Source organism: Chlamydotis macqueenii, chromosome 3, assembly GCF_036417535.1.
Source record: "Chlamydotis macqueenii isolate bChlMac1 chromosome 3, bChlMac1.mat, whole genome shotgun sequence".
NCBI classification, from domain to species: Eukaryota; Metazoa; Chordata; class Aves; order Otidiformes; family Otididae; genus Chlamydotis; species Chlamydotis macqueenii.
Window position 1 is genome coordinate 70,092,017 of NC_141558.1, and position 20,224 is coordinate 70,112,240.

General features: G+C 38.9%; 1 protein-coding gene across 1 annotated transcript in view; it reads right to left on the reverse strand.

Annotated features, from left to right (window-relative positions):
• Positions 1–20,224, reverse strand: part of MSH2 (mutS homolog 2) — a 54,834-nt gene that overhangs the window by 22,792 nt on the left and 11,818 nt on the right. Inside the window, exon 7 of the mRNA XM_086744859.1 lies at positions 4,267–4,466. Within this exon, the coding sequence (XP_086600985.1) occupies positions 4,267–4,466 (200 nt within the window). The remainder of the gene's footprint in view (positions 1–4,266; positions 4,467–20,224) is intronic.

Sequence of the window (20,224 nt, forward strand, 5' to 3'; positions counted from 1 at the left end):
TCTTTCTTGCTCTCTATCTTTTTTTTTTCCCCCTCCCGTAAGAAGACACATATAAACCAACCTAGAAAATAAAAGGAGGCAGTAAATAAGGAAGAGACTGAAGGACAGAAAACAAGTTTTGTGTCCATTCTTCAGTTCCAAGTGCACCAGATGACAGAGGGCACGGCACAAGAAATGAAATGATCTTCATTATTCTTGAATTAATGAAAAATTCTTGGGCTTGAACTTAAAGGTAGTGATTACAACTTCTTTTCTTGAAAGGAGTAAGCAGGAAAGTTACACGATACTATTTCATTATTAAAGTCTGAAGAGTACATCTTCAGCCACCTTAGGAAGATGTCATATCCAAAAATCAGAAAATATTAATTTATTAAGTAAATAAAATACTAATATATTTACATATATTTATGATATGGTTCAAACCGATACATTGCAGAACTGATTTACAGTTTCAATCCAACTTCATATTCAGTATTCAACACTCAAAGGAAGTAAAATAGTGGTGTCAGTGAATACTGACGATTTATAAAAGTTGTATACGTATGCTTTTCTTAAAAGCATAACACTTGGCATTAAGAATGTATGAGCAAGAAACACCACTGAAAAACTCTAAACTAAACTGCAATTTGTCTTGCACTTGCATTCATAAACTCATATAAAAGATCCATCGTTTTAAAAAAAACCCCACTTTTGCACCTACTCAACATCATTAGCACGTAAGCTACCCATTGCAAGAAAGAATAATAGACCTATATATTGTCAAAAGCAGAGATACATATTGATCACACGCCTATCTGCTCCCAGGTACTGTTTTTAATTTAAACCATAACTTACTTACTGAAGCACAGACAAATGGTTATTACATCTAGTAAAGGCTTTACTATTAATATGGTTTAAAACATACAGAAATTAAAATCAAGTACTGATCTTCAAACTTGAAACATTTATATAGGTAGTTTGGCAGCAAACAAAAGTATAAAAAATTACACTATTCTATCAAGTGAAAACAGATAAATCTCAACAACTAAACGCACTTAAACCAGCCATTTTGATGGTACAGAAGGTCTTAGAAAAAGTGATGAGGAAAGAACAAGAAGCAAAACTGAAGTTGGAATAAAATATAGCATGGGTTTACCAGAGGCAGATCACACCTGTACAGCGCAACGCCTGTCTGAGATAACTGACTGCCTAAGATAAAGGGAAGTCTGTAGACCTAATCTAGGCTCTTCTAAAGCTTTCAATATGGTGTCACATGGGATGCTAAGATGCAAGATTCATGATTAATACAATGATCACAAGATAAAGAGACATCACCAACTTGCAAAAGATGACTGAGTTGGAAGGACATTAGCAATACAGTTCCTCCAGGGCTTATAAAAGCATTAGTCTTTTTAAGATATGTTAATTAATGATATTAATGCACAAAAGAAGGCTGCTTATAAAATTCACTAATATATAAAATATGGAAGATATCCATAGAGGGAATTGGAACGAAATAAATCCGGAACATAACCTTGAAAACTGGACTAACAGAAATGAAGTAAAATTCATTCAGTAAGATGACACATTGATAGATAAAGAAATTTCCACTCTGAATAGGGGAATAATGAGCTGGAGATGACAAAGGATGGGAAACAGCCAAGTTTGATCAAAACATAGTTGTAACACATCAGTGCAACAGTCATGAAAGAACAATACTGGAACACACAATAAGTATTTCCAAAAGCAAGCTACCGTACACAATATGGTAAAAATACACCTGGAACCCAGCATACAATTCCTGTATCCTGCATTTACAGGCTTAAAATAAAGAGTGTCAGTCTGAGATGAGAAGGAAGATGCTTCAGTGGCTCCTTGAAGATAGGCATCCTTTAAGTACCTAGATTTTATGCCCCAGCAATTTGAGTAATGAATGATTTGATGACTCAGAGTCCCTTCCTGTCTTATATAGGATTTCTTACATCTAAGAAATAAAAAAATAATCTTCACTCATTACTCCCTCTCCTCAGCTTTCATCATCCATAAAAACAAGCATCTCAACAAAGCAAGGCTTCATACTGCAGGAAAGGCAATCACCACTGATCATTTCATAGAATCATAGAATCATAGAATAGTTAGGGTTGGAAGGGACCTTCAAAGGTCACCTAGTCCAACCCCCCTGCAAGAAGCAGGGACATTCCTGACTAGATCAGGTTGCTCAGAGCCTCATCCAACCTGGCCTTGAACGTTTCCAGGGATGGGGCATCCACCACCTCTCTGGGCAACCTGTTCCAGTGTTCTACAACTTGCATTGTAAAAAATTTTTTCCTAATTTCCAATCTAAATTTACCTCCCTCTATTTTAAAGCCATTACCCCTTGTCCTATCGCAACAGGCCCTACTGAACAGCCTCTCCCCATCTTTCTTGTAGGCCCCCTTGAGGTACTGGAAGACCGCTATCAGGTCTCCCCAGAGCCTCCTCTTCTCCAGGCTGAACAGCCCCAACTCTCTCAGCCTGTCCTCATAAGAGAGGTGCTCCAGCCCTCTGATCATCTTTGTGGCCCTCCTCTGAACCTTCTCCAACTGGTCCATGTCCTTCTTGTGTTAGGGGCTCCAGAACTGGACACAGTACTCCAGGTGGGGAGTAGTTGATGTAGCTGCCATATCTCCCCATAGCCATTCATGAGAAAAAGTTCTGAAACTGGCAGATACTCAGAATTGTAAAAAAATCTTTCTGACTTTCCACCTCTTCATTAGTTAAAAGATTTTGTACAATCTTAAACAGGAAAATGATCAGATCCAGTCTGAATCAGTTACATACATTTGAAATTACCAGACCACTTTTACACTTTAAACAAAGGCATACAAGTACAAAGGAAAAAAAAAACCAACACATTTCATCTATTTTAAATTACCTAAGAGATACTGCTGATAAATGTCCTACTAAGGTCGATTGATTCACGTGTAAAACAGCAAGAACTTTTTGCAGTCTATTAATTTTTCCATATGGTGAGCTTAGCAGTTTGCCTTACACAGCTTGCTCCTCAAAACTTCTAAAAATTGAATTGTTTTCCTACCCTAATGCTATGACAGAGATCCAAATGACAACCAAAAAGAAGTAAAGACAGGAGCATGCATTTTGAACTAATATCTCAGTTTAAGATGAAAATCCAAGAGCTCCATGCCAGGGCAAAACCAAGCACAGGCTGTTTGGAAAAGCGAACGGGACATGACTGAGGTAGCTAAAGTGTGGCATGGCTCTTAAAGAAAGAAAAAAAAAAAGAAAAAAAAAAAAGTTGTATCTGCCAGTTCCTTCCCAGTTTTAGATCTTAACTGCTTTTGGAAATAACAAGCCAGAAACTAAAAACTAATTCATTTTAAGATTAATATTTTAGAAGGTAAGTTTCATTACTTGAAGTAATAAAACTATAGTACACAAAAGAATAAGATATTGGGTAATATTACTATCTACTCAAATACAGGAAAGACATTTTTGTAATCATTTCAAAAATTATTTCTCTTTAAGGCTTTGATGCTTGCTTTGTGCAAAGACATTTTCAAACAAATTACTGGACTTCTACAAAAATATGCTTTCTGACAGGCTAGGACTGCCATTGCTGTATTGAATCACTCCTCTGTTATGCTGGCACTAATCTTACTCTGTATTTTCTTGGTAACACACAGAAAAGGAAAATAAATGGTAGCCTTTTGATTTTCTGAACTTGCTTGGCATAGCATTGAGCTTCCTACTAATGAAGCTGAGGATAAACCCTGCCATGTTACTCTTACCAAATATAGGAACATTACAATTAAAAAAAAAAGGGGAGGCGGGGGGGGGAAAGCACCATTCAAATTACACCAGTAATCCAATAATGCTAAAACTGGGGTTTTTTTTTGTGTTTAATTACAACCCAAAGTGCCAAGTGTCTTTAAAAGGAACACAGCAATATTGTATGAATGGTTATTCTTTCTAAGAATATAATACACACACAATTGGTCAGGAATTCTTAGAGACAAGTCAACAGCAAAGATTACCAGACCGTCACACAACAGTTCAAGTATTTTAGCTACACGCTAATTGGAATGCTTTCTCGTGTAAAGATTTGGCTATGTTTAAGTATCTGATTGGTATTTCAGAATTTCAGCTCATTTCAAATTCAAATGTCTTTAAGCTTTATTCTTGCAACAAAAGTACACACAAGAAAAGTAATATTTGGAAGTCTACAGACTATTTCTTTGCAACATCAATGCAGTATAAAACATTGAAAATAGACAAGGGTAGCATTACCTTCATGTTTTTCTAGTGCTCGTACAACATTAGGTAGTTGATTAATAGCCTGATACATTCGGTAACAGTCCTGTAAGTTTGCTGCCTGTCTCTGGAATTTCTTTGCCAGCCGGTTAAGATCTGGGAAGCGACGTAAGAGATCTTCTTGAAGGCACTGACGTAGTTCTGGATCCACCACAAAAGCTTCAACCAAATTCAACCTAAATAAGAAGTTCATAAGAATGATTAGGATGGCATGGTCTATAACTCTTCTACGTCACTAACTAGAAGGAAAACATTTATCCATCAGTTTCTATCCTTTCTCTATGGCTGTATCCATTGGCCAACTTTCCTGATAAAAGAACAAATGAAACTAAGACAACACATGAGCTAAGAAAGCAAGGATATTTAGCCTCTGTCATGATTCTGTAGTTTTTAACAGTTGGGGTATCTAATGAACAGCATTGGAGTGAAATTGTTTCAAGTACAAATGCCAACATCTGTTCTGCAGGTATGTCAAAGCTCAGAATCTACTCTGAGATTAATCCCTCCTGGTACCACAAAAAAAAGTCATCCAGTAGTCTATGAAAAAACAGATATTAAGTAGGAAAAACCCACGCTACAGGAAAAAAAAAAAAAACCCTTACTCTTTGCAGAGTTTAGCTGCCTGTGGTCAAAGGCAATATCAACACTGCAGCTGTCAATCCTGGATCACAGAATCAGAACCCTTAAAGTTGGAAAACACCCTGGACATTGACTACTCCAGTCTGTTTGCTCAAAGTAGGGTAAGCTAGAGCCAGCTGCCTACAACTGCGTCCAGTCACATTTTGCATATGTCCAAGGACAGCCCCCGTATCAACCCCTGGGATACACCACTAGTGACTGGCCTTCAGCTGGACTCCAGTCCTCTGATCACAATCCTTGGACTCTGGCAGTTCAGCTAGTTTTCAGTCCACCACACTTATCTAGTCTATACATGTAATAGGAGACAGTGATAAAAGCCTGCTGAAGTCAAGATAAAAAAAAACATTCACTGCTCTCCCCTTATCCAATAACCTAGTCAATTTGTTGTTAGAAGACTACTAGGTTGGTCAGACATGATTCTCCCATCGTAAATCCATGCCAGCTACTTCCAGTCACCATCCTGCCCTTAGTACGTTTAGCAATGCTTTACACAATTATTTGCTCAATCACCTTCCCAAGGATGAAGACAAGGTTGACTAACTTGTAATTCCCTGGATAGTCCTTTTTGCCCTTCTTGAGGCCTGGAAGAAAGCACATGTCACTCCTATCTTCAGAAACCTCCTCCAACCATCATGACCTTCCTGAGACAATCAAGATTGGTCCCACCATGACTCTGGCCAGCTACCTCTGCACTTATGGGCGTATTCCTTGGGTCCCACAGAAGACTACTAGGTTGGTCAGACATGATTCTCCCATCGTAAATCCATGCCAGCTACTTCCAGTCACCATCCTGCCCTTAGTACGTTTAGCAATGCTTTACACAATTATTTGCTCAATCACCTTCCCAAGGATGAAGACAAGGTTGACTAACTTGTAATTCCCTGGATAGTCCTTTTTGCCCTTCTTGAGGACTGGAAGAAAGCACATGTCACTCCTATCTTCAGAAACCTCCTCCAACCATCATGACCTTCCTGAGACAATCAAGATTGGTCCCACCATGACTCTGGCCAGCTACCTCTGCACTTATGGGCGTATTCCTTGGGTCCCACAGACCTGTGTGTGTCCAGTTTGTTTAAACGCTTTCTAACCTGATCCTCCTCTAATGAGGCTGTGTCTTCTTTGCTCCAGACTTTGCCATTGGTTTCAGGCGCTTGGGATTCCTGAAGGCAAATCTTACAAGTGAAGACCATTGTGAAGACTTGTGTAAGAATGAGGTGTAAGAAGCATTGCCTGGGGCCTCCTCACCTTCACTCAAGAGCTGCATTCAACCTAAGGCACTCGTCTTTGGTTCTCACCTGAGCTATGCTGCAGCCATACCCGTGCCTGGTCATGCACCCCACTGATCCAGACCATGACCCACTGACTTGACTCCCTTGCTTCACCTCAGATCATTTCTACAGACTTGCCTAGAGACCCAGACTGTTGGCCAAACCTGGTTGCCATCATCAGATATACCCTGTTTGCCTCACACAGGTACTGGGGGACTGCGTCCTTATCAATGAGGGTACTGTCTCTACCTGCCTTGTTGCCACCACTGACTCCCAGCTTGCCTTCCCTTCAGCCTGCCCTTGCTGCTACTCCCTGACATTTGTTTGGTTTTTTTTTTTAATAGTGAAGTAAATATTCTTTAATTGCTGAAAGTAAGCATAAAACTCAATGAGAAGTGGCAGAGCATTAAATTATATTTCCCCACTAGAAAGTAATAGAATTTTCATACATTTATTGCTTTCTTTTTTGCACAAGTTAACATTGCCATCTTTACATATTTTGCATTACTTTGCATTTGCAGTTTAAAGAAAATCAAATACTTCTGAATGCCAGAGAATTCACTGTTCTTTGGTCACATTTTAGGAATATAAAGGAAGATCTCTGCCCCCTTCAGAGACCTCCACACATAATACACTGTGTTGACTTCTGGTTAATCACAGTAACACGCTATCTATCAATATCTTGGCTTCAGCAGGAAGTTAATTTCATTTAGAGACATGCAAGCAGAGAAAGAATAGCTTTCACTACATTATTTGCACTGTTTTGCTTACTGGCAGAAGAGTGCATCAGTTCAAGTTACCTGAATATTTGCATTTGCAAACTGCATTGGGAATGACTTTTTTGTCATTTTGAAAGCAGTAATCTCTACATTACATCATGCAGTGCTCTGCAGAGAGAGCTAGACACTCAGAACAGTACACTGAGGTTAACATGGTACAATGTCTCAGCTAATTAGTAAAGACAGTCAGTCAAGAAACAAAGGCTTTGTCTAAGATAACACAAGAAATAGAGATCTCTGGACAGGTAGAATTACCTTTCTCTATATAAAACATTCAAAAGGAATGTCTTCCTGTTGCAGAAAGTACTCTACCCACATGACTCCAGTGAACCTTCTGTATTATACCGAACAAAATCAAAGAAAAAAAGAGTCCTACCTCTACATTCATCCATTCAACTATTGACTTAATAAATACATTTAAAGATTGACATTGCTGACCTCTAATGGTACTTCATTTCCAAAAAGGATAGTAAACATAGGGAATCTTTAAAGGATATGTTAAAGATTCAGCAGACAGATATACAGAACTTGTGAGAAGTAGACAGGAATACAATTAAAGTACCCACTGCAAAAATGCAGAATAGGATTTGCATACATTATGTCATAATAGTCAAATAATTTCCAATTTTGATCCCTGTTGGTGTTTCTAAGCACAATTTCTAGCTTTCAGGTCTCCGTCAAATGCTTTGGAGGAATAAGAATTACATGACTGTCACAGCAGATACATTGTGGGGATTTTTAATAAACTTGGCAATTTACCTAGTAGACCTGACTTAAGACTCACATCACTAACTTTTCTCAGAAGCATCAGTAGCAACTGGCAACCAAACAAAGTTTGTAAAGACCAGACTTTTTAAATACTAAAAAAAAAAACACAAACCCAAACCAAATAAAACAACATCAAAGATACCAGATACAACTGCTTAATAGTCTAAATATAAGCCTACAAACCAAATGTCTGCCTAGGTTCCCAAGGGGATTACAGAAGGAATAAATCCCATCTGCAGATCTTCCCCTCAAAGTGTCTTCAGCCCTGTCAGAGCTTACTGAAAAATAGGGGCAGTATCTGCCAACTTGTTCCTCTTCATAGGCCCCAAGTTAACTTGGCAGTTTTCAGTCCTGCAATCTGGAAACCATTTATTTGGCAAAACCAAGACAGGATTCACTGAAAACTTATCCATAAAGTATATCCATGTGTTCTTACTGTTACCTTGCTTGGTCTTTAGCAGTTATGGTCATGGCAAAGACACACAAGAGGGTGCACTATTCTGATGTTATGTCCTCTCACCTCCCAGGTGATATGTAGGATTTCAGGACTTCTGAATTACAAAAATATGACCACACAACAATCCACAATGAGGCAGTTGTCACAAATACCTTTGTATTTTCTTACCTGAAAAGCTGCATGAAGTTCTAGTTTAAAACACCCTCTCTTCACTTAATAAAAGTACTAGGAAGAAAGAAACACACATATTTGCAGGGTTTATCCAACTGTAAAAGTGAATTTTAATCTAGAAAAATACTACTCTTGCCTGAGGTAGGAAATCAGGATTTGGTGGTTTTATCCAACCTGCTTAAGGTACACACTACTCCATGATTTTCACATTAAAATTTCCAGTATAAAAATATTTTCTATTATTTTGATGACCAGTCTGCAAAATCCAAGTTCCTCCTCTGCATTAGATCCCATCTTGCCCTGTGATAGCTTATTCTTAAAGGCCAGAGCATTTAGTTTCTCTTCTAAGAGTTCCTTACACAATTGATAATCCTAGCAGTCACATACACATGGAATCACTTCTTGAAACTTACTAAATTTCGCACTTGGAAAAGTGCGAAACAGTAGCAAGTTTCTATAATGCCACCATAAATCTTCAAAATCCAACTGCACAGACTTGCCTTCAACGTGACACACAGACGCTTAACAACCTTTCTGAATCCATGTAAACCTCTGTAATACACAGGCAGATTACATTATTTCTTTCTATACACATTGCTTTATAATTATTCTCATTAAAATCCGAACCATCCCTATTTGGTCCAATCAACTGGCCTGTTTAGGTTTTCATTAAAAGTTTGGTCCTGACTTGTGTCACCTATAAAAGTGTCAGTACCTTACTAGACAGCTGCTATTCAGATCATTAGAGAATATCTCAAGTGCAGCTTCTGGGGTCTTGAGTTTACCTTTGCCAAGATTAAAACCTTCTTTTTTTTTTTTTTTGCTTATGCCTTTTACACAAACAAACCCTTCACTTTCATCCCACAACTCCCTCAGCTTGTTCAACAGTGCCTTGGATAAGAACTTGTGAAAGGCATTTTGAAAGCTCTAGTTTTTTTTTCCTCCTTTGTCCACAACAATGACAAGTTCAAAGAGTGCTCAGATCATCATGATACAATTTTCCTCTGCCAAAACCATGCTAATTAGCATAACATCTCACGACCTTCCTAGTACTGTTCTATCTTCCCCTCCTCATCTTTGCCAACCAGAAATATAAGGCTGACAGGTTTATGTTCGTGTCACATTTTGCATAACAATTTCCTGAATGGTGAGAATACATACAAGGCTGCTGAACAGCAAGGGCTATGTTAAGGTAATACAACTATAAGCCATGCCTAATGCTCACAAGTCATGATGAAATCAAATGGCAGGTTGTTTTTAATATAAAGCTCAACTGAGGAAACAAAAAGAGAAAATACAAAGAGAAACAAATAAAAAACATTCCAAAAGTGTAATCAAACAAGAGATGACATTGGATAACTTGTTTCTGACACACAGTCAAAAGGGAAAGGAAAATAAAGCAAAACTTCCCACCACAGTTCTAAGGTAGCACAGTCAAGGTAACAGAAACAACTATAACTAGTGAAACCACACTAGTATATAAATGAAATCTTTGTTTCAAGACAGTTACCTAAATTTGCAAATTAACCCACACAAATAGCAAACAAAATTTCAGCTAATATAATTGAAAATCAACACAAGTACTTTTCTTGAACTTGGAAATCATAACCCTCTCTTTTTTGCTGCTATTCAAAACCATGGCTATTTATCTGCTTTGAATTCTGTGCAATAACAAGTAACACTGGGCTTAACGTGCTCTTCCAGAGAGAAAAAATCCCCACCTATCTCCAAGTTTCTGTTGAATATTCTGGAATCCAACTGAAAGCATTTCACCCTTTCCCATGATTTATTGTTGATAAGGCGTCTCTTGGACCTACTATTAACAGACAAAAGACTAAGACTCCACACCAAAATAAGACAACAAAAACCTGTTTTCCACCTAATAAATGGCACAGACTTTCACAAGTCTCATCACAACGCTTCCGTTCGACCAAGGTTTACATCACATTTGACATCAGAAAACATTGCTTCTTCCTTTGCTACATCTATGCAGCATTTTTAATCATGATTTTAAGGTTATTGCACTTAATACTGCCACAACACAGAGGCTGTACAAGTTTAAGTTAACAGGAAAACCTTAATCAAGTCTGATCTGTATACAGATTTCATAGAAGGATGAAAAGAATTCTATCTGTAGAAATAACTAAACTAACAGATTAAAATAAAAGACCAGAGCTAGAACACACAGAATATTTTTAATGCCTGAGCAGGATTGGCCAGCACAAAAAAACCCCTAACAAACCAGTGAGTTGCTGAGTTATAAAGCACCTAGGTTTTAATCTCTCTTCCACTGACATTCTGCAAAACCCTGGGCAGTTCTGCACCTCTCTGTGCACGCAGGAAGAACGCTTCCCCCAAGCACCTCTGCTCAGAAAAAGGACTCTGTGTTTTTTTTATCACATTGTGAAACTTGGATCCATATATAATCAGTAACATATATATTTAATAATGAGTTATATATATATTTAACTACAACTACAGAGTAGTAAATTAAAATCCCAAATTCCAGTAGACATTTCCATTGGGAAAAATGTACTAACTAAAAATTCCATATGACACAAGGAAAAAACAGGTAAAACTGAAATCAAATGAAGAATGCACTCTTTTACAGAAGCTGTCTTCCTTTTAAGATCTGAAAGGTTGTAACTCCCGTGGCTACACAATAGCCAAGTCTTCTGAAGAGCATACATTTGTATTCTCTGCCTGCTGAAGGTTTTCTATGACTGCAGAATAAGATCAACTTTTCTGTTCAACTTTATTAAAGAGAATTTCATCAGAGAAATGTCACTTCAAAAAGCAGCATATTAAGGACTGCTTTAAGATATGCTAAGACTTTCATCTCACCACAAAAGTTTCAGAATATGCACAGTTATACCAGTTTAATTCCATATTTCCTTTATCAAAGGAAAGTGGAAAACACTTCATGTACCATTATTTTGGCTTCCCTTGGGTTTCTTTCAAACTCAAATACCTTCTTAATCCAGTGTAGCCAAGGTAAACCCTCCCCAGACACCTTTAACTGAGACATAGGAAACTGATGAATTCTTCTTTTCTAATCCTATAGAAATTACCAGAAGAGCATAATAAACTACAGCCTCAGGTACTGCCTCTTCAATAGGAGGGCAGAGCAAAGCCAAACCACCATCTTACCTCTTCTAATTAGGTTTTCTTTTCCACACAAAGCACTCAGAATTTTAACACCCTGGAGGAAGTTCACACTAGAGCAAGTTGCTGTAGTTGATTAATACCAGCATTTGTGTTTTCCAGTCAGAAATAAGCAAGGCACTTTCCTAAGCTCACTTTACAAACTCCTCCCTCGTGATCCAATCATCCCTTAGACAAACAACATCTCTCTCATAAAAATCAGCTGAAGTCCAGTTTTCACCACCTTAGGTAAGCAGTAAATATCACCTTAAGTTTGCAAAGCTCTTTTCACGACAAAAAACCCCAGTATGTTTTACAGCCTTTGAAGTATTAAGACAGACACTTAAGATGGACACACAGGAGGCAAAATCAGCTATCTGAAGCCTGATACTGAGAATTACTTTATTCCAGCACATATCTTAGCAGCATAAAAATAACACTGACCATCCCAGGTCATTTTGCCCAATACAATCAGAGTTGTTACATGCATTTATGAAAATAATATTCAAAATTTCTCAGACAAGTACAAAGAAATAACAATGCAAGAGATCTAGACAACCCACACATGCTTTTGGAAGTGCTTAGTTATGCAGGAAAGACTTTCTTGTTAAATCAGAGCAATCTTTGCAAACAATTTGAAATAAAACAAACACAAAACCTGAGCAACTCAGGGGTCTGTGTTGGGCCCAGCCCTGTTCAACATCTTTGTCGGTGACATGGACAGTGGAATAGAGTGCAGCCTCAGCAAGTTCGCTAACAAAACCAAGCTGTGTGGTGCGGTTGACATACTGGTGGGAAGGAATGTCATCTAGAGGGATCTTGACAGGCTGGAGAGGTGGGCAAATGCAAACCACATGAAGTTCAACAAGGTCAAGTGCAAGGTCCTGCACCTGGGTCGGGGCAAGCCCAGGCACAAATACAGGCTGGGCAGAGAATGGGTTGAGAGCAGCCCTGAGGAGAAGGACTTGGGTGTGCTGGTGGATGAGAAGCTCAACATGAGCTGGCAGTGCATGCTTGCAGCCCAGGAAGCCAACCACATCCTGGGCTGCATCAAAAGAAGTGTGGCCAGCAGGTTGAGGGAAGTGATTCTGCCCCTCTACTCTGCTCTTGTGAGACCCCACCTGGAGTACTGTGTCCAGCTCTGGAGCCCTCAGCACAGGAAAAACATGAACATGTTGGAGTGACTCCAGAGGAGGACCATAAAGATGATCAGAGGGCTGGAGCACCTCTCCTGTGAGGACAGGCTGAGAGAGTAGGGGCTGTTCAGCCTGGAGAAGAGGAGGCTCCAAGGAGACCTTATAGCGGTCTTCTAGTACCTAAAGAGGTCCCACAGGAAAGATGGGGAGAAACCCTTCAGTAGGGCCTGTCGTGAAAGGAGGAGGGGTAATGGTTTTAAAATAGAGGGAGGTAGATTCAGATCAGATATTAGGAAAAAAAATTTTACAGTGTGAGTTGTAAAACACTGGAACAGGTTGCCCAGAGAGGTGGTGGATGCCCCATCCCTGGAAACATTCAAGGCCAGGTTGGACAGGGCTCTGAGCAACCTGATCTAGTTGGGGATGTCCCTGCTTCTTGCAGGAGGATTAGGCAAGATGATCTTTAAAGGGCCCTTCCAATCCTAACCATTCTATGATCCTATGAATAAGGACCCGGTAGCTTTAGAGAGACTAATACTATCAAAGGTCTTTTTATTTTACTTATATACCAGAAGCTTAATATCCCTGATCTTCTCAATCCCTCAGCTTACACACTCAGATCACACCAGACATGTTGTGCAGATAGTCTGCCAGCAGGCCTCCTGTTGGTGGCAATATTTACCCAAGCCACAGGAGCAGCCTTGCAGGGGACTCACCGTAAGCACCAGTTCTTCCAGTACTTTGAAGACACAATATTTGAGACCAGGTTTTTGTTTCATCAACAACTCAGAACATTGCTCTCTGGATGAGTTGTATACTTACCTTTCTAGCACATCTTACATATGAGAGAAAATACTCCAAGAAAGGGGTCAAAATCTTGTTGTTATTTTAATGAAACTAGTATAATTTGGCCCTACAATATCATTAGGGTCCAAAATCTTATGTCTGAGTGAGGGTCACAAGTTGTTCATCTGGGTAAACTCTCTTTCAGCTCTTCCAAATAGACGTGCATGCACAAGGGCCTGTACTTCAGAAACAGACAACCCAGTCAATTCCAACAGGCCTGTGTGAGAGGCTTGCACCCAGGTAAGTAAGGCTTCTTCCTACTCTCTGCCAAAAAAAGTAGCCTGCACCTTCATATGTATTCCCCTCCATGCTGAACAGCTAAAGTTCTTCCGTTTCGCACCTACTATTGCCCAAACCCTGCAGCCTGTTACCATTTCTTCTTAGTATGCTAGCACAAAGTTGGTTTTGTTTCCTCATATAAGAACATGCTATAAATGCTTCTGTAACACCAAGTGACTTCACAGCTTCCCCCTCTAAAAACCAGTTATAACCCAAAAAAAGAAAGAGCTAAACTAGAAGACACAGCTTGTCTAAACAGCAAAACTTTCAAGACTACAGTGGAGGAGTATAACAGTGTATATACATCCTCAATTCAGAATGTAAAGTACATTACTGCTTTATGTGCGGGATGTGAAATTGCAGACTTCTAGCAACGAACAGATATCGTATACTAGGGCAGATTAACAGAAAGAGCAAACTAGGAACAAACAGCCCCACAGCGCTGCATCTTACAATTTACCTGTAATGTTTGCTTTCTTAAAGACAATGCTGTCATCCCACTAAATTTATAGCGATCCTTGTGTTCTGACGACCTTCCTAGCTTCCTAAAAGATTTTGTAACGATTCCCAGTTCTAGATCCAAACTAAGAGTTTCAAAACTTTTCCTCTGCAGAAACAAGAAAGTTATAGAGACTAAGCATGACCTGGCTCGGTGGTACAGATTGAAAGCCATCCTGTCCTTCACACACGCCAACCACATACCACAGAGGAAGCAAAACTAGTAGTCTGGTGAAGGCAGCTGCCGACCTCCCAGGTTGACACTGAAGGTGACACCCCCAGTAGCAGTCCTCTCCTTAAACACAAACCTTCATTTGCTGTGGCTGTGTTAGCTTTTCACCAGTGAGGCTCCCCTGAACTAGCTCAACTCAGAGGTGGCTCTGCCAGCTGCAGACAAGCCCTCTTGTATCCAGATGTTGGCTTAAGCTGGCTAGGAAATTATGTCCTCAAGCCACAGTCCTACAAACACTTCTAAGCTGGCACAAACCAGCACTGCCACTAACAAAAAGGGTGCAGTAGCATTGCTGCCTGCTGCTCTTCTCCACCCTGCCATACCTTCTGCCTCAAGTCAGAAGTTAACTTAGTCAAGAGATCTCCAGCCAAGTATCTGATGCCCTCAGGATGTATTTAGTACTAGAAATTGGCCTTCATTCCACTATTACAGGACAGGTCTTTGGATTGAACTTGCTACTACTGTCTTTTAATCTCAAATGCATAACTTGAAGCAATCACGAATAGGCTATTTCTTGCAGCTCTACTGAAGCAGTCCCTTGTAATGCAGAGTCCAAGGCTTGAAGAGCAGCTTTAGACCCTAGAGAAGCCACAGAAATCATATTGCACACATTTCCAGAGCACCGGGTACACAGTGTGCTACTAAGCAGCCAGGCAAAAGTGTTGCACATCAGAATCCCTGTTGTTTAACCTGAAAGATTAAGCAACGTAAGAGAAAGCCACATCCAAACATCAATCTCATGCCTTTTCTGATTTTCCTATTCAGTCCCCAAATAATCCTACCATGAAAACAATAATGGATATTTGCAACTTTAGAATGGTCCACTTACAGATAAATGTTTAAATTCAATAAATGCATTCATTCTTCCAGATAATCTGTGTTCACTCTTCCATATCACTTACATTTATATAACATAAAACTAATATGTATCAGGAAAGCAGCACTTTCCAACCCTACATGAATTCCTGCATATACCATTTGAGTATTATGTCAAAGCCTAGAGGCAGTAAACTAAAGCCCTAACACTACATCAAGTACAAAATGACTATTTTCTGTAACAATCAAGCAATGCTTTGGAAGCTGTTATGTGTTGACTGTGAGGTTGCAAGCTAATGAGCTCAGAATAAAAAAAGCAAAGCAGGATTCTCAGAAAGAGTATTGTTAAATCCAATATAATGTTTTATTTCCCAAAGATACTTATTGCAGTCTTATTTACTCTGAAAGAGGTTACCAATAATTTGCTACTTTTGCACATGTGTTTAAACATTTTCCATCTCTAGCAGATTTGGCAAGGTAAAGAAAAAGAAAACCATTGTTCAGCAGGTTGCCCAGAGAGGTGGTGGATGCCCCATCCCTGGAAACATTCAAGGCCAGGTTGGACAGGGCTCTGAGCAACCTGATCTGGTTGGGGACGGCCCTCCTCCTTGCAGGGGAGGTTGGACTACATGACTTTTAAAGGTCCCTTCCAACCCAAACTATTCTATGATTCTATGAAAATAGAAACTTGGGTCTTGTCCTTACCAGCAAAGTATCACTTGATGCAATTAGGATCTTGCTCCTGAAGCAGACTGCTGCAACAGCAATATTTTAGACCCTGAGGGAAGGGAGTGCCTGGCATCATTCTTAAACATATGCAAATAAAGCAGCAGCACACAAGCAGAACTCACTTTGCCTCCTCTAGCCATAAAGCATGCCAAAGTGAAGAACTGCAGGGCTCTGAGGCATGCACAGAAATTCCCTACAGCAAAAAGAAAAGCAGAAAGGAAGTATTTTTTCTTTATTTATAAGGCAAGGCTGGCAGCCCTCCTGATGGTACTATCACACACCTATCTCTTTACATGGCCAAGAGCCATAGGCTGCAAGCTGTGTTTCAGAGCACTAAGGAAAGGGATCTTCAGAAGCAGTTCTACCGGCAGGTAATGACCACAGCTGGTCAAGGGTTCCACTGTTTCCCTCCAGATAGCACAGAAAGCCACCTATGCCCTGCAGCAGGGACCCAAAGAGTTCTACCAGCATCTCCCTCTCACCAGCTCCCATTAATAGTTCACTTTGCAGTTGGGACTGCTCCTTGCTCCCATGGCAGACCAGTCCTGCTCTACAAGACTTGGGTCCTGAAAATATTAAAACATTTAAAGCAAAAAGTATTGTTCCTGTCTATATTCTAAAGAAACTTTCATAGATCTGTGCATCCAGCCTACACCTACATGATCACCCCAGTCACGGTTAAAACCAAAACCAAGTGTCTTTCATTTCCCATTCCACAGCAGGGTATGTTACCTACAGTAAAAGTCAGCTATCCAAGTTATAGAAAAGGAAAACAAACTTTCACTTATGTTTCTCAAAAGTTATGTTTCCCAAATAAGAATAAAGCTTTTTTTTTCCAATTATTACTGAGAACTGCCATTCAGACTAGAGTTTTATGTAACAGTACAACTTTGATTTACCACTCCTTCTCATTCCCAATTAAGAAATAACAAAATGATTACCTTTAAAGAATTAAACAGGTCCAACAGAAGAGGAGCCGAGATAAAAAGGCAAAATTCTCACCCTATAGCAACCCCATGCTTCACAGAATGATAAGCAGTTCCCAACATGCACACTTATTGAAAAAAAATCATACAGAAAATCCGTCAGCAAAGTTCAACTTTGAATACAAGATGTTTTACAGAGCAAATCCTCTCCCACCTCAAAAAACCGGCACAATTTTGCTGGACTAAACAGTCTCTTACCCTCAAGGAATTTTACAGACAAAAGTGATAGGATGGTATTTCATAAAGCAAAGATTCTCTAAGTGTCTCCTAAACACTTTGGCAGAGACATTATTTTTGTCTTCCCAATGTTACAAGAAATTTTACTTATTAATTTATTTCCATGTATACATTATTTTCCATAAAATTTCTATAGTCTGTCTTCCATAGGAGCTAAAAAGTATTCAAGTAGTACTTCATAGTGAACGTGTCAGAAAGGCAGAAGGTTTATTGAGCAATGGTACTCAACAGATCCACTCCACAGATTCAGACACTTTTCCAATTCAAAGATAGGCAGATATTCAATTTATCCTCCCATAGCAAGTTTGGTAATCCAACTTACAATATAAATTAATTAGCATAAGCTCTAAAAAAGTCAAGATATCAAGAGAAAGCAAACATTTACAAATCAGATCAGGCTTTTGGTATTGCTTGATCTGCATTTAGGAAGATGTTAATCTTCTCATATTTATTATGATAGCAGGTCATGGACCAGCTGCAGAGGAGTAAAAGGATTAATTTTAGATGACAACTTTCCTCATTTTTTCATGCATTAGTTTTCATCAGAGGAACAAGCCAAACAAAATTAGTCTGTAGCTACAAGACCAAAAAAAGGGAGCAGCAGGAGCTGAAGGCCAGAAAGGGGAACTGGGATTGCCCCTTTTGACAACTGGCTAGTTCTACTGGATAAGATGCTATACAACATTATACCCCCGATTATTTTAGTATACTATATTCCCCATCAAAAGATTAACCAAGTAGCTACATGAACACTAGTGCCAGTGCCAATAACAAAGGAACTGGTAACAATCCACAATCAGGGAAGCATGACTACACTTTTTGATTTAAATAGTTACAGACAGTGCCAGCCAACTACAAAACAACTCAGTGTCACAGGTTGCTGCATGATGCTTAAGAGTCAAAACCAAACAAAAAACCTTCACACTGAATTCCGATCACTGAAGACCAAGGAAATCCTTCATACAGAACAGCTAGTGTGAGCAAATGTCAAGGACATGAAGGCAAAAATATCCTAATTTAAACAAAGACAAGAACAACCAGTTTCACAATACCTTTTTTTTGAAGATTGCCATTCCATTAACATAGTACTTAGGCTTCTGGAAAATAACTGCCCATCTTTTAAGAATTACTATTAAACCTCAATTTCTTCTATGATAACAAAGAACAATGGAGACAGCAGAGCAAGAACTCATGAAGTACTGTACAGTCATGGGCAGGTTTGTAAACTCCATATAGTGAAACTGCCCCACCCAAAACCTTCCAGAGAAACTGAAGATGGAAAGCAGCTAAGGCTGCTTCTCAGCATAATGCCTTACACTGCAGAGGTTTTGTGTCAGTCTTCCTTTTTAATTAAATACAGCCTTTTGGGATCCAGTGATAAAACAATATTATTGCATGGCCTTCAAAGACTAGAGACCGCTGAGGAAAGGCTTCTCCATTATTATTTTTTTTCTAAGTGTTTTATTCCTTGCAAGTTTCCATACATTATTAAAATTAAGAGGTTAAGTTTATTACACTCCATCTCATTCCTGGAAGCATTCAAGGTTGGATGGAGCTTTGAGTGACCTGACCTAGTGGAAGGTGTCCCTGCCCATGGCTGGGGGGTTGGAACTAGATGATCCTTAAGGTCCCTTCCAACCCAAATCACACTATGATTCTATGAACACTAATAATCTTTTAAATTACTAAGTTGTGCATTTCCTTAAACCAGTATAGACTAAGAGCATATTGAACAAGTTCTATTTCTTTGCCTTAAAAAAAACAAATATTTCTTCATTTGCATTCATTCTGCCCAAAGGAGAAACTCAAAACTGTATGTAAACAAAACATTAAAGACTTTTATAACCCTTATGCATGATAAATAAAATTAAATTACAAGTCAAGACAAAATTATCTTGCCAAGAGCAAATTAAACAGAGCAGAAACAATAATATGTTCACTGTCCTTTCACACAAAATATACCATATTCCTCTATACAGTGTTCAAATTAGTGACCATCTAGGATAGTGCGACAAACCAGAGAGCACACGTACATAGTAGAAGTCTTCATATGGGCACACTTTAACTGGAAACTTTATTAACTTATGGCTGTGATTAAGAAAAAAAAATTAAATAGAGATAATTAAACAGAGATTCTAAGTAAAATATAACTACTGCAGTAATTACCATCCACCTCCTTTTGGCAGGCTGAGAGCAAAAGAACAGTATGGCAGCTACAGATTCACATCTCCCTAAATAAATAGCAATCCAATTATTTCTTAAAATTCTGAAAACCAATTTGACGTTACAAGGAAATTTTACTTTAATCTTTATTTCTCTTGAGCCTCAAAATTCAGATACAAAAGAAACTGACTAAAAGCTTAATCTTTCTATTTATTTTGCATCAAGTGAGAACTTGTCAGGATGAAGCGGGTGAGCTGGAAGTATCAACTAGGAGATACTATGACTACCTGCTCCAATGCTGCACCACTGAATGCCACCTGTAATTTACAGATTTGCAATGCTGATTGCTGATCCTTGACCTAGAAGATAAATTATTTGGATAACACACAGAACACAAACAGATTTTAGATACTTCTCCAGCTCAAATAGCAACCCTGTCTTACCCACACCTGAAGGTGTCATGAAAGGAGTCTTTTTTCAGCTTTTATTTATATCCTCCTGTTCCCACAAAAACTAAAAATAAGTCTCTTGCAACACAAGAATCTAAGCTTTTTAATAGGTTTCAAGCAACTAGGATTTTGATGGAAATTCCTTCCTAAAGATGTGGCCTGTCTGACTGTGTTTGACCAGCAAAGCTTTTGTTTAATGTTTCTAGACAGCAGCCACTGTCAACCTCAGTTTTACAAGCAAACTCAAATTAAAACACAGGTTTTCTAGTAGTTTTGAAAATAGTAAACATAGGAAGGGAGGGGAGAGGGTTACAGAAGCAGTGTTGAGAGCTTCAAG